The sequence below is a fragment of the Muntiacus reevesi genome, chromosome 3 (assembly GCF_963930625.1).
Source record: "Muntiacus reevesi chromosome 3, mMunRee1.1, whole genome shotgun sequence".
NCBI lineage: Eukaryota > Metazoa > Chordata > Mammalia > Artiodactyla > Cervidae > Muntiacus > Muntiacus reevesi.
In genome coordinates, this window is record NC_089251.1 from 254,739,241 (window position 1) to 254,762,458 (window position 23,218).

Here is a 23,218-nt window from a genome sequence, read left to right on the forward strand (position 1 = left end):
TGCCCAATGTGAGACAGCAGAGAAAGACTTGTGGGCATGTGGCATTCTGGTCATAGAGATCCGTAAGTTGATCATTCTGAAGTGTACTTCATATGAGCTTCATATATATGTACTTCATATATATGTATATATGAGCTTCATATAGTCTAATCCTACCGACTGCTAACTCTCCCTCAGAGTAGATTTTCCTTTATGAGAAACCTCATAACCAAATCTTACAGTATAGTAAGCAGATCCTGCATTGAGGATGCACAAAAATGCTTGCACTTTCTGCTTCTATCTAACATTTCAAATAGAAGTTTACCACTTTGGTAAACACATATTGCTAGAAGTTTGTCCCTAGCAAACTGAGATTTAGAATCATGCCCACAGGCCATCAGCAATCATTTTGAAAATGCTGAACTCTGAAAATATCTGATCCAGTAACAAGATAAGCTAAGGACCAAATTGACAAAACACACATATTGGTCCATGGCATTTGCCCACATTCCCTTTCTGAGCTCTCAAATTTTTGACACCTTACGCCTGGCCCCGGGTACCATGCCGGGGGCTAACACTGTGGCCTGCTCTGCCTATAGAGTCTTGTGACCCAGACACGCCTGACCTTTCTCATTTGACCTGAAAATCCTCACCTGACCCCTCTTCCATTTCTTCAGGATTTCACACTACCCTAGGGCACAGACAGCTAACTTGGTAATTAACATGAATAAACGCATGATTCCATAAGTAGAACGACCATAATTAGAGATTCCGATAGAAAGATCATTTAGGCACCAGTGCGAGCAATAATGAAGTTTTCTGAGCAGATGATGCCCTTTTGTGTATACAGTTTGTATTACAGATGTGACAGCCTGGTCAATCCATGCCCTAGTCATAGATTGCTTTCTTTTCCATCCTACAGCTGAGCATCTGACCATGATGCTCACAGTGCAGAAGTGGGCCCAGTTAGCTAAAGAATGTTTTTGTAAACAGAGTTCTAATGCTTTAACAAAAGGGGTGGGGGATATTGCTACAGGTGATGAAAAGTTATTAAGTAGCAATGTAGTAATCAGATTACAATGCAATGGGCAAAGCTAAAGTTCATGAGACTAGTTAAATTCATTCATGTAACAAATGTTTATATGTCAGGCACTCTTCAAAGCGCTGAGAGTAAACAAAACAGATTTTCTGATCATCCTCCCTCTTCTCCAGGTAGGTCCAATCTCTAGGGGCTACACCATCAGCTCAGGGATTCCAATTTGGTCTGAATTATACAACCAGTTTTCCTGGGTCTGAACTTTGCAGATGGCAAAGAACAGCATATCTCAGCCTCCATAATCTTCAATTCCTACAATGCATGTGTTAGTCAATCAATCATGTTCAATTCTTTGCAACCCCATGGACTGTAGCCCACCAGGCTCCTCTATCCATGGAATTTTCCATGCAAGAATACTGGAGTGGGTAGCCATTCCCTTCTCCAGGGGATCTTCCTGACCCAGGAATTGAACCCTGGTCTCCTGTATTGCAGGTGCATTCTTTACTGTCTGAGACACCAGGGAAGCCATAATCAATTTCATATTTTACCATAATAAATCTCAAATATATATAAATATATTTATATACATTGTATTGTCTGTGTGTGTATATAAACACATACACACACACATATATTTTTTTTTTTCACAGTTCTCATTTTCTGAAGAATTCTACCACATGTCATTATAAATAAGGCAAAACCCAGAGAATGCAGAACACTGAGTGAACCCTAATGTAAACTATGGACTCTGGATGATAATGATGTCAATGTAGATTCATCAGATTTAGCAAAAATACAACCTTGGTGGGAAAAGGTACGACCTTAGTGGGAAATACTTATAATGGGGTAGGCTATGCATTGTGGGGAGCAGAGGGTATATATACCTTCTGCTTAATTTTGCCCTGAACCTAAAACTGCTCTAAAAATTAAGTCTATTAAAAAGAAAAAAAAAAGAAAAGAAAAGAAACAACCACTAAGGCATTATGAGGTTTAAACTGAACGGTCTTGCAAACATTTCCTATGATGATAATGCCCAGCAGCGATCCAACCCCACCCCTACCCTTTCCTGGAACAGCCAGGCACTGGCCAGCAAGGGACATGATCTCCCCCAATGTCCTCCCACACCATCTCCTTCCAGATATGGCTGTAGTTTTCCTCCATTTCCTGAATCAATTTTACTTGTCTTCCACCACACCCAACTAGGCTAATTCCACAACAGAGAATATTTCTCACATTTAAACATATCTCTTAACCTTTTTTTTAAACTTTTCCCACTCTTATTTTACTAAGTAAAATAAAGGTTTAATAATTAGTTTCTCCTAAAATATAAGTGCTAAGGTGCTAAGCTTTTGGACCTCCAATATTCAGGGCCTCCGAGTGATATTTGCATACTAGGTATTAGTTACAAAGAAAAGGTGGTACATCTAAATGAAGGCAAAGAAAACCAACATGTTCTAGGTCAAAATCAAAGATCAACACTTGCAACCTTTAGAGTTATAACTGTCCAGATGTCTTTTAAACAGCCAGGAATACTAATTCAGCCTACTTTTCCTCCACCAGCACTGAGTATATAAAAGAGCATTTTACTGCTTCATACCATCATTTGACTTTTCACGTACCACTATTGCAACACAGATTTGAATACCTCATTTCGCAATGTCTCACTTTATTCCTATAGTATTTCAGCTTCATCGTAGGTTTAAAAGACCCATGTAGACCAATTTAAGCTCTAATGGTAAACTTCTATGGCCCCCAAATTCGAACAGACTTAAACAGAATTCTATGCCCATATCCCTAGTTTTTAACTCAAAGATGTAGAAAATACCCCACCTTGCTTTTCAACACACCTGCAAACATTTTAAATTAAAATCAAAGGCAGTTTCAGTTAAGATGATGGCATCTGGTCCCATTACTTTATGACAAATAGATGGGGAAACAGTGGTAGACTTTCTTTTGGGGGATTCCAAAATCACTGCAAATGGTGACTGCAGTCATGAAATTAAAAGACACTTGCTCCTTGGAAGAAAAGTTATGGCCAACCTAGACAGCATATTAAAAAGCAGAGACACTCCTTTGCCAACAAAGGTCCAACTAGTCAAAGCTGTGGTTTTTCCAGTAGTCATGTATGGATGTGAGAGTTGGACTATAAAAAAAGCTGAGCACCGAAGCTTTTGAACTATGGTGTTGGAGAAGACTCTTGAGAGTCCCTTGGACATCAAGGAGATCCACCCAGTCCATCCTAAAGGAAATCAGTCCTGAATATTCATTGGAAGGACTGATGCTGAAGTTGAAACTCCCAATACTTTGGCCACCTGATGCAAATAACTGACTCATTTGAAAAAGACCCTGATGCTGGGAAAGATTGAAGGCAGGAGGAGAAGGGGACGACAGAGGATGAGATGGCTGGATGGCATCACCGACTCAATGGACATAAGTTTGAGTAAGCTCCGAGAGTTGGCGATGGACAGGGAGGCCGAGCGTGCCGCAGTCCGAGGGGTCGTAAAGATTTGGACACGACTGAGCGACTGAACTGAAGCGAGGCGAGCACCTCAAGTGCAGCAGAAACTGCCCATCAGAATGAGAGGCCCTGACTAGTCCATTTTGCTAGGTTTTTGTACAAGGAACTGTAAAATAGTGACGTTTCTTTAGTCTTTAAGGTAAAAGCACATTGTGGCTTGTTTTCCAACAAAGGAAACAAGGGGACGGCATTTTTTTTTTTTTAATTTCCTGAGTTACCATTTAGAAGAAATGTTTACTATATCCCAAGGTTTCCCCTACATCATCTCCAGACTGTCTTGAAATACTTCTATTGTACAGAATTGTAACACTCTCTAAACAGTTTTAGGTCAAAAGGCAAATACTCCTAAACAACACGATGATTCCAAAGTCCACATTAAACACCAAAAACTTCTAGAACTTGGACTTGATTCGAGACAACGGCAAGGAATGTGAGGGATGGAAAAGTCCAGAGGGACCAAAAACTCAGGTGAAATTTTCAGAAGTCAGCAAAACGAAAGTTGCATTCGGAACCCACGTGTAGGGTATACTCTAAAACGCTTCTGCTTGCAGCGTCGCCGTAAGCGGAGGGGAGCAGGGGGTGACCTTCCCGCGTTTGGAAAACAGCGCCCTTTGGGGGGCTCGGCGGAGGGGGGCGGAGTGTGACGTGGGTCCCGGGACCGCACCCCAGGCGGCAGGAGCGGGCAGGCAGAGGCCCCGGGGGCGGCTCGGGCTCCCCGGGTCTGGAGGGAGGAGGTGGCGGCTTGGGGACGCGGTCGCCCGCTGGGACAGAGGAGGAGCTTGCGGGAGGCGGAGGGACGGCGCCGGGAGGAGGAGGAGAAGGCGCCACGCACCTGTGAGACGCTCGGGGCGGATGGGCTGCCACCTCAGGGCCCGCTCGCTCAGCACCACGTCGCAGCTGTCCCTCCCGATCTCGAAGATGCCCCGGAGCAGAACCAGCTCGGCCGCCGCCTCGGGCTGCTGCCCGGACGCCCACTGCGCCGACGGCAAGGCACCCGCCGCCGGGGGCGCCTCCTCCTCCCGGCCGCCCTCCAGGGCGCTCACCCGGCGCCCGCGCCTCCCCCGCGGCATGGCGGGGCGCGTGCAGGGCCCGAGCTGGGGTCCCGGGGAGGCCTCCGAGGGAGGAGGTGGAGACCGCGGCCGCTGCGGTTCCGGCGGCGTCCCGCGCTGCCACAGCAACCGCGCGCGGGGCAGAAACCCGGGAGGGAGGCGGGGCGGGCAGGCGGGGCCGCCCTGACCTAGACCGGCGCCTGGGCCCGCCAGCCTCCGCCGCCGCGACTCACTAGAAGGGACCCCAGTCCTGGAACAGGAAGAAGTGGCTCCCTCCGCCTAGTCCCTAGAGTTCCTCGAGATTTTGCGCGTACCCGCCAAAGCATAGGCCGGCGCTTCTCAAAGGTGGATTAGCCTACTCCCGGCCCCGGCCCCGGCCCCGGGCATCTTGTTAAAATGCAGATTCTTACTGAATTGGTCTGGGGCTAGGTCCCCGACGCCGTTTTTAGGAAGCTCCCAGGTGATGCTGCGGACCCTCGGAACACACTTAGAATTGCAAGGACATAGCCCTCTGTTTTTCCACCTGGTTTTCCGCGGGCTCCGCTGGAATGCAGAGGTCGTGCTTGATAACCACGCTTGCATGTCCTCAGGAGTTAGCTGATCTATATGCAGCTGGTAATAGAAAACTCAATCCCCAAAACCCTGAAAGAAAGCCAAAGATAAGTCCCTGGTTCAAATAGACAAAATTTCGTTCTAACAAATTTAATGTGAAAGGAAGATGCATCTATAAAAGTAAGTATTAAGGGTCCCACTTTCCCCCAGGATATCTCTGCAGCCTTGTCTCTGCCTGGATCTAACCCTCCCGGAAGAGAGATGACAAGCATCGGGGCTTGTTCTTCTAAAGGCTACTGCTGCAATACGGCGTTACCTGGAAATGACGGGGGCACTATTTCACGATAACTGAGATTCATGACGTTTGCTGTTAATTTGGAAAGCGGAGAGGCTACTGGTCTGTGGTTCTCAATCATGACTGCACATCAGAGTTACCTGGGGAGATTTTTAAAGTCCAGATACCCAGGCTACACTCGAAGACAATGAAATTGTAATCTCTGGGGATGGGACAAGACTTCAGGAGTTTTTAAAGCTCTCCAGATGACTGCTGTGTTCAGCCAGAGCTTAGTATCAGTACTAAGCAGTGTATTAATAGGAAATGACAACTTGTGATGGTGAGACAGGGGGAAAGGGAATTCTCCGCAAGAGGAGGAGAGTGGAAAGTAAATCAGCAGGCCAGTCTAGATATATAGAAATACACACAAATAAATAGATACCATCCGAATAACTGTATTGAGGAAAAGCTGGGGAGAGGAAGTTAAATTCATTGAGTGAGTGGTGAATCTAGCTCCATCGTGCTGGTGCCTAACCAGCGACTTCTGAAAGGCAGTTGCTTCTCATTCTCCCCTTGGGCCTCAGCAGGCGGCAAAGTCAGACAGAAGCTAATGGTAGCAGGAGGAGCTTCTCAAAGTTCCCTGCTCAAACTTAGATTTCAAACACCGGAGGATGGAGACCACAGACCTAGCCAAATCCCTTTCAGATACAAAGCTTCTGTGTGCCAGTTAAGCTAGGACTCTTACTGTTTAATGCTCGGAACACACATACCCAAGCTTCCAGGCAAAGCGGGGAGAGCCTCAGTTGATCTAATGGCAGCGAGCTGTTTCTTGGAGTAGGTGCAGCTGCCGCTCGGCCCCACGCAGCCTACAGGCGGCTTAGCTCAGCACTCGTCAGTGGGGAAGGCTAGTGCCTTCGACAGAGTGAGTTGCAATTCTGGAGTCAGCATCTTGTATTCACAGCTGTCAGGAAATCAACACAATTAGAGCTCCTTGGCATTTTAAAAGCTCACTGAAGGCAGTGGCTACTTCTTAGGGCCTTTGAAGAGGCAAATTGCCATTTTTCAAGCTTCTGTCAGACCAGGCAGCCAGTAACATTGGCTTTGCCTTTCTTCAGGATGAAAGTACTGGTTGTGTCCCATTCTCTTCCTTTGATGGACTGTTCCCTTCCAGGGATCTAGCCATAGGATCCATCTACACCAGCCTCAATACCATGGCTTTACATACTATTCAGTGCTCCTCGAGTGATGTGGTCACCCCCAACCAGTTCCCTGAACTTCAGATGCCATATCCAACTGTCTACCTTTGCTAGTTGGCTGTTGAACAAGCATCTGAAGTATAATGTCTAAAACCAGATGTGATTTTCTATCACAAACCTGTTTCTCCCAAAATGTTCCAAATCTCAGCAAATACTGTCCTCAAAATCCTTGACTTCATCCATGTTTCCTCTCTTTGTGGTGAGAAAAATAAAGAAAACTTTAAGGTGTATTTCATTTCTTCGAGTCAGCATATATTTTGGATGAAGTGAGCTTCAGTTGTGTCCGTCTCTCAATCATTTCTGAGCTAACTGAGCACATTGTCACACTGTCAAGGGGACTGCTTCCCTCTCATGCTGAGTGGAGACTTTGTCAGAATGTTCCCGCTACTCGGGCTCCTGCTGCCTAAAAGGTAGAGGGCCACATGTCCCTGCAAGAAGCACACAGAAAACAGAAAAACGTGTACAATCCCACCAAGTCAGAATATCACATTTTCTTCATGTGCCAGTTTTTTTTTTTTTTTTAACTCACATTGAAATTCTGCTTAGAATGAATTGCTAGCTGTGTTTTAGAACCCATCTCAAACAATTATAGGATGACAATGACCATGTAATCTCTAGCTTCCTGGTAAACAATAAATAACACATTTATGTCTTATGTCTTCCCTTTCCCTCAAGTTTTGAAAGTCCCTCAACAAAGAAAGCTGAGCACCAAAGAATTGATGCTTTGGAACTGTGGTGTTGGAGAAGACTCTAGAGAGTCCCTTGGACTGCAAGCAGATCCAACCAGTCAGTCCTAAAGGAAATCAGTCCTGAATATTCATTGGAAGGACTGATGCTGAAGCTGAAACTCCAATACTTTGGCCACCTGATGCAAAGAACTGACTCATTGGAAAAGACCCTGATGTTGGGAAAGATTGAAGGCAGGAGGAGAAGGGGACGACAGAGGATGAGATGGTTGGATGGCCTCAATGACTCGATGGACATGGTGATGGACAGGGAAGTCTGGTGTGCTGCAGTCCATGGGGTCACAAAGAGTCAGACATGGCTGAGAGACCGAACTAACAGGTAGGTTCGAACATTCATAAACTTGGAGCAATTTGGAATGTGCTGTCACTTTAGTCGTGTCCAACTCTTTGTGACACCATGGACTGTATCTCACCTGGCTCCTCTGTCCGTGGGGTTCTCCAAGAAAGAATACTGGAGTGGGTTGCAATTTCCTTCTCCAGGGGATCTTCCCAACCCAGGGATTGAACCTATGTCTCTTAAGTCCTGCTTTGCAGGCGGGTTCTTTACCACTAGTGCCACCTGGACTGCCACCAAATAGAAAACGTATAACATTCTCACAGTAACTGCTGGCAGTTCTGTAGCAGAATCGATCTTAAATTAGATATAACTAGATATACAAATAAACAAACAATTTAAATCAGAAATCTATCCTCACTCTCTAGAACTCACACTATTACAATTGTGAAAAAGGCATGATACAGAGGAGGCAACATCCCTTCTCACTATTGAAAATAGCCCACTGCTTTCAGACCGCTTACCCATAGGTATCAAACGTTTTGGTACTGGGTTCACTGCCTTTGATTTTTACACCATTTTCCATCACCATTTTGAACACATTGCCATGACAGCTAATCCCAACAGCCTATGGTGTCCTCTGTTGCCCAGGATGTTCTTAAACATTCTTGTTCTAAGAACAACCTCTGAACCTTGTAGAACTTATTGAAACTCAAAAGGCACTCTTCAGGAACATGGACTCTTGTTCTTTTCAAACTTGGATATGCTTAAGAATCTCTGTTGCTAAAAAAAAAAGAATCTTTGTTGTTTAGTTGCTAAGTTATGTTCGACTCTTCTGCAACCTCATGGACTGTAGCCCACCAGGCGCCTCTATCCATAGGGTTTCCCAGGCAAGAATACTGGAGAGGGTTGCCATTTCCTTCTCCAGGGTCCAGGGGAATCTTTCTGGCCCGGGGATCAAGCCTGTGTCTCCTGCATTGGCAGGGAGATTCTTTACCACTGAGCCACCAGGGAAGCGACAATCTTTGGTATGTTTTAAATGAAAACTCTCAGTCTGTACCCCCTACTGATGCTCTGAGATTTTTGAATCTGTAACTGAACTATTGCCAGAAACATGTGTTTTAAGCAGACACAGGTGATTCTGTGTGTTTTTGACACGTGGACAATACTGGGATAACCAGTGAGTTCCTTCTTGCTTGTCCTGCTCTTCACTTCAGCTCTTTTCACCACAGGTTTGTCCATTTGTCTGTCATTTACAAGTAATGGAACATCCAGCTAAAATTGTTTTCAAAATACAATCTTATATATCACATAAGCAAAGGTCCAGAGTCAGGCTGTTCTAGGTTGCCCATTAAGAAATCAAGGACTTTTTCAGTCTTGAGAAAGAAGATGGAGCTGGAGGAATCAACCTTCCTGACTTCAGACTATACTACAAAGCTACAGTCATCAAGACACTGTGGTACTGGCACAAAAACAGAAATATACAGCAACAGAACAAGATAGAGAGCTCAGAGATAAACCCACACACCTATGGGTACCTTATTTTTGACAAAGGAGGCAAGAATATATGATTGGGCAAAGATAGGCTCTTCAATAAGTGGTGCTGGGAAAACTGGACAGCTACACACAAAAGATGAAGTCAGAAAACTTCCTAATGCCATACACAAAGATAAACTCAAAGTGGATTAAAGACCTAAATGTCAGAAAATATAAAATTCTTAGAGGAAAATATAGCCAGAACACTTGATGACATAAATCAAAGCAAGATCTTATATGACCTACCTCCTAGAGTAATGGAAATAAAAACAAAAATAAATAAGTGGGGCCTAATTAAACTTAAAAGCTTTTTCACAGCAAAGGAAACTACAAACAATGTGAAAAACAACCCTCAGAATGGGTGGAAATAATAGCAAAGGAAACAACTAAGAACTAATTTCCAAAATATACAAGCAGCTTATACAACTTGATATAAGAAAAACAAACAACCCAATCAAAAAGTGGGGAAAAGACCTAAACAGACATTTCTCCAAAGAAGACATACAGATGGCTAACAAACACATGAAAAGATGCTCAAGGTGGCTCATTATTAGAGAAATGCAAATTAAAACCACAATGAGATACCACTTCACACCAGTCAGAATGGACATCATCAAAACGTCTACAAACAATAAGTGCTAGAGAGAGTGTGGAGAAAAGGGAACCCTCTTGCATTGCTGGTAGGAATGTAAATGATACAGCCACTATGGAAGACAGTATGGAAATTCATTTAAAAATTAGGAATAAAACCACCATATGACCCAGCAATCCCACTCCGAGGTATATACCCTGAGGAAACCAAAACTGAAAAAGATACATGTATCCCAATGTTCACTGCAGCACTATTTACAACAGTAAATAGAACATGGAAGCAACCTATATGTCCATCGACAGATGAATTGATAAAGAAGCTGTGATACATATATACAATGGAATATTACTCAGCCATCAAAAGGAATGAATGCATTTGACTCAGTTCTAATGAGATGGATGAACCTAGAGTCTATTACACAGAGTGAAGTAAGTCAGGAAAAGAAATATAAATATCATATAGTGACACATATATATGAAATCTAGAAAGATGGTACTGAGGAATTTATTTGCAGGGCACCAGTGGAGAAACAGACCTAGAGAACAGACCTATGGACACAGTGGGAGGGGAGGAGGGAGAGATGCATAGAGAGAGTAACATGGAAACTTACAATACCATATGTAGAATAGATAGCCAACGGGAACTTGCTCTATGACTCAGGGAACTCAAACAGGGGCTCTGTGACAATCTAGAAGGGTGGGGTGGGGAGGGAGATGGGAGGCAGGTTTGGGAGGGAGGGGACATGGGTGCCCTTGTTGATGTTTGACATAAAACAACAAAATTCTGCAAAGCAATTGTCCTTTAATTAAAAAATAAAGTGGCAAAGGAAAAGAAATTGAGGGCTTTTTAACAAGCGAGACCGAAGCAAACTTATAAACTTTTGCACAGCAAAGGAAACCATAAACAAAATGAAAAGACAACCCATAGAATATGAGAAAATATTTATAAATAATGCTGTTTATAAGAACTTAATCTCCAAAATATACAAATAGCTCATACAACTCAAAATCAATAATAATAATAATAGCTCAATCAAAAAATGGGCAGACCTAAATAGACATTTCTTCAAAGACACATAGATGCCCAAGTGGCACATGAAAAGATGCTCAACATCACTAATTATCAGAGAAATGCAAATCAAAACTACAATGAAGTATCACCTCACAAGGTCAGAATAGCCATCATCAAAAGGTATACAAATAATAAATACTTGGGAGGGCATGTGGAAAAGGAACCCTCCTACACTGTTGAAGGAATGTAAACTGGTGCAGCCATTATGAAGAACACTATGGAGTTTCCTTAAAAACTAAAAATAGAGTTGACATATGATCCTGCAATCTCACTCCTGGGCATATATCCAGGAAGGACAAAAACTCTAATTTGAAAACATGCATGCACCCCAATGACCTAAAAATAGCAACGGAAGCATTAGATGAATGTCTAAAAATAGACACAGAAGCAACCTAAATGTTCATGGACAGATGAATGGATAAAGAAGATGTGGCATATATACACAATGTAATATTATTCAGCCTTAAAAAAGAATGAAATAATGCCATTTGTAGCAGCAATGATGAACCTACAGATTATCATAGTAAGTAAAGTCAGGTAGAGAAAGACAAATATTATAGTATAGCACTTATGTATATAATCTAAAAAGAATAATATGAATGAACTTATTACAAAACAGAAACAGACTCACAGACATAGAAAACAAACTTATGGTTACCAGGAGGAAAGGGGGAGGGATAAAGGAGGAATATGAATATGGGATTAATAGCTACATCAGTTCAGTTCAGTCGCTCAGTCGTGTCTGACTCTTTGCGACCCCATGGACTGCAGCACGCCAGGCTTCCCTGTCCATCGCCAACTCCCAGAGCTTGCTTAAACTCATGTCCATTGAGCAGGTGATGCCATCCAACCATCTCATCTTCTGTTGTCCCTTCTCCTCCTGACTTCAATCTTTCAAGCATCAGGGTCTTTTCCAATGAGTCAGTTCTTTGCATCAGGTGGCCCAAAGTATTGGAGTTTCAGCTTCAGTATCAGTCCTTCCAGTGAATATGCAGGACTGATTTCCTTTAGGACGGACTGGTTGGGTCTCCTTGCAGTCCATGGGACTCTCTAGAGTCTTCTCCAACACCACAGTTCAAAAGCATCAATTCTTTGGCGCTCAGCTTTCTTTATAGTTCAACACTCACACCCATACATGACTACTGGAAAAACCATAGCTTTGACTATGCTGACCTTTGTCAGCAAAGTAATGTCTCTGTTTTTGAATATGCTGTCTAGGTTTTTCATAGCTTTTCTTCCAAGGAGTCTTTTAATTTTATGGCTACAGTCACCATCTGCAGTGATTTTGGAGCCCAAGAAAATAAAGTCTGTCACTCTTTCCATTGCTTCCCCATCTATTTGCCATGAAGTGATGGGACTGGATGCCATGATATTAGTGTTTTGAATGTTAAGTTTTAAGCCAGCTTAAAACTCTTCTTTCACTTTCATCAAGAAGCTCTTCAGTTCCTCTTCACTTTACTACTATATATAAAATAGATAAACAACAAGCATTTATTGTATAGCACAGGGACCTATATTCAATATCTTATAATAACCTATAATGGAATCTGAAAAAGATTACCATACACCTGAAACTACCACAATGTAACAAATTAACTATTGTCAATTAAAAAACAACAACAAAAAATAAATCAGTGGCTTTTCAACTTTCTATTTTGCTATGCCCAGGTATCAACAAGGACTTCACTGGTGGCTCCAAGACAGCTGCATGATTTTATCTCCCCAAAATGCAGAAGTGGCAAAGGCAGTTTCTATTTATGCAGTCCTATTTCTATTAGGGAAGAAAATCTTTTCCAAAATCCCACCCAATAAATTTCCTCTCAATATCATCGACTAGAACTAGACAATATGCCTGAGCTGTAGCTTCTGGAGAGACTGGGGAAAGTGTTTACGGCCTAGAAGAAGCTGTGGATGGCTATTGACTTGGCAACTAGCAGTGTCACGTCTTCTTTTTTCTTCCAGACATTTATGCCTAACAAGACAACTCAACCCACACCACTTACTGACTTGAAGCAATGATTGATTATTTTTTCCTGTGATTGAGTTGGCTGCTAGGCAGGCCTGCTGCTCCATGGAGTACCCCCTGGATGCACCTGCATTTCACGGGAAGTTCAGCTGAGGCTGAAACACCCACGATGGCTTCAGTCGCCTTTCTGACATCTCAGCCGAGACAGCTGGAAGGGCCGGAGCCTTCCTGGACCTAACGCTTTCCATTTGGTTTCTTGTCATTCAGTCATGTTTTCTGAGCTTTCTGAAGTGAGGCTGTATCCCAAAAGAGCAAAACCAGAAGCTTCCAGGTCTTTTAAGACCTAGACCTGGACTAACATAGCATCACTTTTGCCACTTGCTGTCCATCAAAGGTAGTCATTAAGAGAAAGGGAAATAGAGCATGCCGTTTGATGGGAGTTATATTTAAAAGAGCATGTATATTGGGGCAGAAATCACCTTAGCAGACAGCCCGACACAGTCATCCCTCTGGCCACAGTGGTTAACACCCCCTCTGTAGGTAAAATGCACTCATTCCCTTTCAAGACCCCTCAAAATCTCACCTTATTACAAAATCAGAGGCAAAGTCGAGGATCTCATAGATGAGGTTCTTTGGGTGTGCTTCTCTTATTCTGGAAATCTGGAAACTGAAAGTATGTTATCTTCCCACACATGTCAACATACAATGATGAGACAGGCAGAGGATAACTACAATAGATGCTCAAAAGGGGGGGGGGGGGGGGAATCCAGAAAGCAAATCACAGTCTCTGGTCCACAGCAATTCTGAATTCCAAAGCATCTGTCTCCAATGCGGAAGACCTGGGTTTGATCCCTGGGTCAGGAAGATCCCCTGGAGAAGGCAATGGCAACCCACTCCAGTATTCTTGCCTGGAGAATCCCATGGACGGAGGAGCCTGGTAGGCTACAATCCACAGAGTCACAAAGAGTCGGACATGACTGAGCGACTTCACTTTCACTTTCATGGGTCATTAGTTCCCAACACTTTGAGAAAGAGAACATTCCTTATCTTGCATCCAGTACTGCTCCCTAGGAGTGGTCCCCTAATAAATAGTTACCCTAATGAATAGCTCTTAGCTCCAGACTCTGGGCTTTTGGTTCTGCCCTCCCTGCTTTTCAACAAAAAAATGGCCCATGGTAACAGTTGAGTAGTTTTTCAGCCTTTTACTACCCATTAAAACTTGGAGGTCCAGAGGCTGCTTTTAATTTTGAACTCTTTCTGTCTCTCTTAGTTCAAGTGGATAGAACTGCTTTAGTTATACTTTGACACAAACTCTTTTATGCAAAAAAAGGAAAATACTTATGAAGTTTATATATATATTAGGTCATATTATACAAAAGCCATTCCCAGAAATCTCTTCAAGATCGGCCCCTCTGTACTTTGGACACCAATCCAGGGGATTAGGGTACACTACTTAATGTTCTTAGAAGTACTTTTGTCCAAGTAAACTGTCTTCTAGCTACAGGCTTGATTGCAGCTTGACCTGAGAGCATGTTTAACTGCAAGCAGCCTACATTTTATCTTTGCTTTGAGGACATTTTTTGCTTTGGATTTTTTTTTTTTTTAAGCCAGAGTATCTGCCCTGCACCTTCTTTAATTCCTCTAAATTACACTGACTTATTTACTCCCTTGCAAAACCTTAAAAGAAGCCAACTGGTACTTAACAATATTCTGCCAAAAATCTCCTCAGCCATATCCACAAAGTCACCTGGTGTTCTTCCTACTTCCAAGCCATTACAGAAGTGTTGGGGCCATCTTTGCCCATCTACCCGATGGATTCACTCTTTGCTCTCCTGGGCTCCATGGTACATAATGTCAACTTCTCCCTTAACAGCACCTCCACCTCTTTTATCCAAATGCAGGAAAACCTGCAACTATCTTCTGTTTCCACTCTGAAGTATGGTCTATTGAGAGATTTCCCCTGAAGCTTGTGGGTTAAGGCTATCTCAACCTACTACAGTATTACAGACCTCAAACTGTGCTTGGCTCTAAGTCCTACTATGCTACGATTGACCAATGTTCATGGAGCTCATTCTCCTTACTCCTGGAGAAGCTGCTCTAAACCTTCAGTTTTTCTCATTCAACTCCCTCTCACTTAGCATGTAATCATGCCTCCATCTTCACATGAAAGAACCTGGTAAGAATAAAACTCCCATACTCTCTAATCCTAAGTCCTGGAATTCTCTTTCTCCACCCTGACTTGTCTCTAGAAAAAGGTATCTCTGTTGCCCAAAAGAATTGTTTGTGTTCCAGACATTCTTCCCTCCAATCTGCCTAGCAACTTCCTCCATCAGACACACCCACAGCTCACATCTTAATCAATTTCATCTTTACTATATGCAGTTTTCTCCATCTTTATGTATAAAAAAGACCAAGCAACAACAAAATCACAATCCCTTTTGTATCAAGCAGTTCTCCCTATGTGACAGAAAACCCAATTCAAACCGGTTTAAAAAAATAAATAAATAAAGCCTAATTAGAGAGGTGGGGGATAGATTATGAAGAGAACTGATCCAGTGGCTCAAATCATACACTGCAAAAACCAGTTCCTCTGCTCTTCTTCCCTCTGCCTTCTGTAATATATCATTCTCTGCTCCATATTTGTCCATCTACACCACTCTCCTCTTCCAAACAGCCAAACGGCTGCTGCACGCCAGACCTCTAATCCAAATACCACATTTGTCAGAAGAGGAGCGTGTATCTCCACTGCTACTCCCCACATAAACTGGGGAGGTTTCTCTTTTCCAGTCACAGTAAACTCGTCTTGCATGTCATGTTACCTTAAGAAGTTAACATCTTTATCAGTCAGCAGAAGCACAGTTGCAACGTGGTTTGAAAGAATTTGGAGGCTTAAAACAATGAAGGTGTATTTCTTACTCATGTCTGCATGAGGGTGAGCAGGAAACTGAAACAAGAATTAAGCATAAGAGACACAAGTATCAACAGTTCAAAAACAAAAAACTTTAAAAACAAGATAGGGTCCCAGATCTATGTAATCTAAAACTTCTGATTGATTGAATACCTTCAGAAGAAACAATCACTAACTGGTATTTTGAGAAATCAAACAGTCAGACAACAAGATGTATAGTCCTATATAACTAAGGTTGGCATCTTAGTTGCAGGGTTTTAAGTTCCCCAAAACAGTCATATATATAACCCTATATAACCTAGAAGAGAGAGAGCTTTTAGAAGTCCTGGTACTTACATTCACTTGGACCACAGTCATTTTCTTTAATTATGTAATTTTACAGGTCATAAAATTGTGTGTTGAATGCATATCGATGAACCCAAGGAAAATGCTATGTTTGTTTTTTCAGAGGTCTATTTCTTAGTATACATACTGCCCTGCCTAGAGAATAAATATGGCATTTTTCACATGAAGAATTAATAAGTTTATAGTCTAGTCTATACTTTTATGCATTCTACAATAAGGCTTTTAGACAAAATCCCTCTTAGTTTATTGGATGTCTGTTCACACTTCACTAAATCTGGATGTCAGCTTAAGTTAATTCAAATGAATAAAAAACAATAAAACTTTTACATAATTCAGATGCTTATTAAATAGCTACTATTTGTCAGCTTGTTTAAATACCAAACCTGGCACTAACTAAAAATATGTTGGTAGTTATATATTATGTCATTAAAACTTCATGGTAAAATTTTATAAGATTTTAAATGAATTCTTCTATATTTATGTATAGTTAACATATCAATTCATTGTAGACTTATGTATTAGTTTCCTAGAAGCACCATAGCAAATGATTACAAACTGGGGTGGCCTGAAACAACATAAATGTATCATGTACACTTCTGGAGAGAAGAAGTCCCAAATCGAGGTGTCTGCGGGCTTGGTTCCTTCCTGGCGTCTCAGAGGGGAAATCTGTTCCGCGCCTTTTTCATAGATTCTGGTGGTTGCTGGCAATTCTAACAATTCTCCCTTGGCATAGGGACCTGTCACTCTAATCTCTGCCTACATCTCTGTTCTCCCCTTGCATTGTCTGTACGTTCTGTCTCTCCTCACAAGGACAACAGTCCCCTTCTTATAAGGATTACTCTAATCCAGTATGACCTCATCTTAACTACATCTTAAGATGTATTATTTGAACCCTATTCCAAGTAGGATCACATTATGAGGTTCTGGCTGGGCATGAATTTTGGGGAGTGGAGGGAGGGCATTACTGAACTCAGTACAGCATATATTTCTTTCCTTAACAATATATTTTTAAGTAATATAAATGCATTTTTAGTTAATTAAAAGTGAAATCTTGAGGAACAAAATCTCTCTTTATTTAACATTTCTAATAAGCTCGTCAGAGTCAAATAAACATTAAGAGTTTCTTTATCCAAAAATCATATGTTGGGATTTCAAAATATCTAAATAAGTAGGCTTGCCTGCGTTAACTAAGGAATTCTTTCAGTAAAAATAATTTAAGTAAATATCCATACTTAGATTCTAGTTGTATCTTGTGTGCATTTTGCTACTGTTTATTGTATATTTAATCATTTGCTGAAAATTATTCAGTTATCTAGCAATGGCAAGTGAGATTATCCCAAGACTCCTTTTAGAATTCTAGTATATTTTCCACTCAGTTCTTGGATATGAACATTTCTTGGCCCCATACTTGCAACATATCACAGATTATAAATGTATAATTCCCTGCCATGAGTAGACAAGGACTGCAATCATCAGTGACACTGCTGCTGCTGCTGCTAAGTCACTTCGGTCGTGTCCGACTCTGAGCGACCCCATAGACGGCAGCCCACCAGGCTCCCCCATCCCTGGGATTCTCCAGGCAAGAATACCGGAGTGAGTTGCCATTTCCTTCTCCAGTGCATGAAAGTGAAACGTGAAAGTGAAGTCCTTTCTCAGTTGTGCCCGACTCTTAGCGACCCCATGGACTGCAGCCCACCAGGCTCCTCCATCCATGGGATTTTCCAGGCAAGAGGACTGGAGTGGGGTGCCAGTGCCTTCTCCGTAGTGACACTAGCAGTAAGGAATTCACCGTTTTTTCATTCATGGCCATTCCCTTTCATGGACGTCATAACCGACATCACCTGGAGAAAACACTAAAGAAATCTTATTGATGTGCTAAATTTATACAATAAACATTTTGAAGTAGATATTATAGTTTAGATAATTCAGCAATATTTATCTCAATCAGTAGAGCATTCTGTATATGATTATTTTAAAGAACACTATTCTTCAGTTTTCAGTGATTTTATACTAAATCACCTTCCAAGAATACTGATTCTTCCATTTTTTCTGCTTCCTAAACAGTTCTCCTAATAATTCATGTGTAGTATTAATGTGACCACCCAATGTTGCTGAAAATAATAACTCTGTTTTCCCTTAATTGTGTTGTATTGACAAGGAAAATCATATTCCTCATGAACTTACGGCATTTCTAATCTGTTTGATACATTAGAGAAAGATGAATTTAACCAACAACTGTTGTGACCATAAAGCACTCCTTTTCATTGTGGATTTCTATTTCTGTCCCATCATCTGCCTCTGTGTAGCTTATTTTTAATTTGTCAAAAGCTACTCAGCTTCTCAAACTCACTGTCGGAGTACATATTCATGATGGATTAGATCCTGATCTGCTGTAATCTAAACTCTTCAGTGATGATAAGGAAGTTTGGGGCAATTTTACATAACACAAGTAATAAATCAAGAACTATTGCTGAAAGAATGGTGAACAGAAAGGGGGAAAGTAGCATGCTTTCGAGTTCTTAATGTTTTTAAACAAACAAACAAAAAAATGGCATGATCTGGACAGAGCTTGTAACATTTTAGGTCTCCTTTTATTCCGATCCAAATTATATTTAACCAATCAATATCCATAAAAAGAAAAGATTCCTGGTAATTCATGATCACTAATGCTCAGAAGGGGCGGGGTGGGGGGAGTTTGGTGCCATGGTGTCATAGAAAATTAATTTCAATTGTTCTCTCTTTGTAGAATTAATGCTTATAACTTTCACTGGGATGAGAATTATCTGTAGCGCTCTCCATTCTCAACTGACTTAATTTGTAGCATAGTGGTTAAGGTTTTGGCATCAGATTAGTATAACTTGATTTGTTCATATTTATTGAGGACCTGTGGGTCTTCTAAGCACCAGAGAAACAGCAACAAACAAATCAGATAGGGTTCATTTTCTTGTGAAGCCCACATTCTACTGAGAGAGGTAGATAATTTAAAAATAAGCAAGATAACATCAGATGGATAAATGCTCTGAAAAACAGGAGGGGCCACATAGTAGTCATTTTGATGAAGTTGAAAACAATGATTTTGGTTTGGTTGGCTGCTACTTTAAATGGGAACCAGGAAGAACTTGAGGAAAGTTGCTTCTGAGTTAGAACCTGAAGGAAGGAAGGAAATCAGTAATGAAATATCTACATTTCCCAGCTTCTCAACATTTCTCCATCTGTGAAATAAGATACAGGGCTACTCTGATGATGAAATATGGGAATGAATGAAAAACACTTAGCACTTATCTAATAAGTATGGGAAGGCTTTCTTGTGACTGCGGGTCATTCCTTACGACATCAAAGCACAAAGCAGAGTTAGCTTTTAGTCTTATTAACAGTAAAGTCAGTCACCAACTTAGTTTAGGCCTTCCCAGATGGCCTCAGTGGTCAAGAATCCGCCTGCCAATGCAGGAGATGCAGGTTTGTTCCCTGGGTTGGGAAGCCCTGGAGAAGGAAATGGCAACCCAATCCCATATCCTTGCCTGGGAAATCCATAGATAGAGGAGCCTAGTGGGCTACAGTCCATGGGGTTGCAAAAGAGTTGGACTCGACTTGGCGACTAAACAACAAAGTTACCAAGTTACCTCAAGAATGAGAGATTAAATTTACTCTTATCTCTAGATGTCATTTCACAATCCAGCCCCTCTAGATTACTCCATACCTGGGGATTCATAAAAATGGTTACTGTCACTATCCACCTATCTCTAAGTTAGCTGGGCAATTAGCACAATACTGTTGAGATAGCCAAATCACATTTAATGTATCTGAAGATTTAGTCCAGGATTAACATGATACTCTGCATTTTAAGATATTTGAAGGTTAGCAACTTGAACAGAAGTCCCCAGAGGCTGCTGTCTTGTCTTGTTGATGCCACTAGTTTGGTTACACAGCTAATTCCATCAGAGCCATTGAACCAAATGTTCGTGTGTGTGAAGAGAGTCCATGAGTCAATTGCCAGCACAGAATTCTTCCTGACATAGGAAGGCAGATGATCTCAACTTTTGAGTGCATACAGTGCAGATTTCTAGTTGAATGGTTCTTGACAATGGTGTCCTCTGAAACATAATGCCTGGCCAGGAGCCAGTGATTATGCCACCATACAAATCACTATGCATCTGATGCCAGAACGCCTCTGTGCATGGTAACAACAAGAGTTCTCGGTCCTGGTGTTCCACAAGATGCTGCATTGGCTCTTTTATTCTTTATCAGACCCTGGAATTAAAGATTTTATTTAGATGGCTTTCAGGAAATAAGTAATGGTGGTAGAAAAGGAAAAGAGGAGATTTTAGAGTGGTTTAAGAAATAGCTCTATTATGTGATTCCCATTAGAATGAAATCAGCCTATGTTTTGAAATCTAGTTTTATTAATTGTTTAATAGATATTTTCACTTTAAATCTCTTGTTTAATTATAGAAGTAAAACAGCTTGGTTCAAACTGTTAGCTAATGATCCATGTATCATTTTAGTAATTGCTAGCTTCTTTCAGAAATGCATTAATTTTGTAAGAATTATAGACTTTCAACTGTGAAAACAGTTTTTTTAAGATTAATAAATTATAAGGCTTATGATTCACTTTAATATTATTTTCTATAACATATTATAAACCTAAACTTAGTAGAACATTCCTAAGATATGCCTCTATTTTAATTTATATTCTATTGTCTTTTTAAGAGTAAAAGTAGATAGATCATACTGTATTTGTCATTGACGATGTAAATGAAATCTAAGTTATGCAGTGTTCTGGTCAAAAGGAATTCTGTTAAAGTATTTACTTAAAATATTTCATCTCCAACTATGGAATAGTCTACTGATTTTAAACACCACCTTATTCTGGAAATAACTCATCAGAGCATTTTCACACTAAATAAGTAGATCTAAACATCTTATTTGATGGGAATAGTAATTATTCAAGATAAGCAAACACCCAGAACCCTAAATACTACTGGTAAGCACACATATATATCAACACTAAAAGAAATGTTTTCCCCAATGAAGCTATAGTTGCCGATGTTTCTTCTTTTTGGTCTCTTTTCACTTAGTAAAACATTTTCTTTTCTAGATATAGGCATTGGCCAATTATGAAAACTTTAAAAGTCTCTTTTAAATATGCCTAGCAATTCCAAAAGAAAAGAAAAAGATAATTGAAAGGGTTTCTTGTGGTTTGAAAATGCCTTCCAAATATTCATTAAACATTTAAGTGAGTAAATTTGTAGAATATGTTTCTGACATTGGCACTGGTTCTGGGGTATTTCTCTGATCAGATGGAAGTACTGTGTATATGCAGAGCGCATTCAGTTCATTCATGCATAAACAATATCATTTTCATAAATTAAAACCTCCCCTGCAGAAGGAACATCTGTGCCTGCCTTTGAATAAAAGATGGTGGCATGTGAGTTACTCCTTGACTGACTGAAAGAATCTCTAAGCTTAGAACGAAGTTATACATATAAAACTGTGGGGGGGCAATATCAAACCTAATTTGGAGTCTTCATTCCTACCTTACAAAAAACAATCCACAGATTTCGATGCTTGCTGTTTTAAAAGCGGAAATTCTTAATACAGCATCCTCTTATTTCTTCTGTTCATTACAGCAACAGTTTTTAGTTTGCATGAAGAAGTCTAATTTTCATTATAGGTGAAACTGTGCTGCTGAATAGATCACATAAGATCTGAATGTCCACTTCATGGTCTCCTAGGCTGAAAGGCTGGCAGTGTTCAGATATCATCTCAGTATTATGTCTTTTAAAGAAAGAACAGTGAAAGCAATCTTGGATATAGGAAGCAACAGCTTGATTCCAAAATAACAACTCTGTTTCACTTGGAATGAGATGATTACATTTTGGATAAAGTTGGGACTAACTTAAAAGTATTTCTGCCATGTGATGAAGGCTGATGGAAAACATGCTAAAATGATATATTTTAAATTGCACTCAAACATTTTTTTCATGTTGAAATATTCCTTACTGCTACTGTCACAGCTTGACGTAGCACCGTTGGCAATGTTATTAGTATGGCTAATTGTTCCTGTCCATTAGATTACTCACATTTTTCTGGAGCAGCATGCTAAATGAGGTCAGCTCTCTGGAACCCCTAAATCACCAATGAGAACGGGATTAAAGGGACAAGCTTGGGAAGGGAGGTAGTCATCCAACGTGGCATCCGAACCAGAGGAAGAACAATGGAGTCACTAATGACAGTAATCAGAGCACCACAGTAGAGCCAGGGCACAAGTGCCAACATGCTGTTCCCTAGAAACTGCTCCTGTCAGTCAGCACATCCAGAGGGAGAGAAATGCCTAACTTTTCTAGTGGCCTTACCAACGGGCAGAATCATGTCTAAGTTTTTTTCAGTGAGTTCCATTTATGAAACAGGAGAATAGTACACCAAAGGGGGTGAGGAAACAATTAGACCATCCCAAAACATATCACAGTACAAATAGTATGTTCTTGAGTACAAGTAGTTCATTACTACTTTTTCCTGAAGAATTACTGAAATCATCACAATTACATAGCAAGGATAAAATGCCACTTCTTGAATTCTTTAATCAATTCATTTCTCCCATATTCTAAAGGTATATCACTTTCTCTTCAGGATAGGACTATTTTGCAGTACAGAATGTTTCAGTTCAGGTACAGACAGCAAAGGACTAAGAAAAAGGTAAAAAAAAAAAAAATTAGTGTGTTCTTAGATATGTAGATAAACTAAGCTAGGATAATTGTTTGGGTCTTGCTTGTTAAGAATTAACTAAATCCCCTTGAAAAAAACAGAAGAAAAGACAAACTCATATAAAGGGATGGAAACCAAAACCAAAAATACAACTGTTGGTCTCTTCACAAATCTTACCCAACCCCAGCCTCATAGTCCAAGTAATGAAATATCAGTTAGGTTCATTCCTTAACTACAAAGAGTTGGTGACTCCCTAAGCAAGATAAACAGACTAGAGAGTCTGTGTTAAACTAAACTTTTTAACTTTTTTCTGCAAATAGAACTTATTATTTTTTTTAACTCAGCAAGTTAAGCAACTGTTCTCCTTAGGAATTATTTATATTTTTTAAAAAATCACTTTAAGAAGAAATGCAA

The 23,218-nt window shown here is 40.8% G+C and overlaps 1 protein-coding gene across 2 annotated transcripts in view; it reads right to left on the reverse strand.

Moving 5' to 3' along the window:
- The window catches only part of CERKL (ceramide kinase like), a 128,836-nt gene extending 124,162 nt beyond the window's left edge, over positions 1 to 4,674 (reverse strand). For both annotated transcript variants that reach the window (XM_065931875.1, XM_065931876.1), the window contains exon 1: positions 4,366 to 4,674. In XM_065931875.1, the coding sequence (XP_065787947.1) occupies positions 4,366 to 4,603 (238 nt within the window). In that variant the 5' untranslated portion in view covers positions 4,604 to 4,674. The remainder of the gene's footprint in view (positions 1 to 4,365) is intronic.
- Positions 4,675 to 23,218: the final 18,544 nt, after the last annotated feature.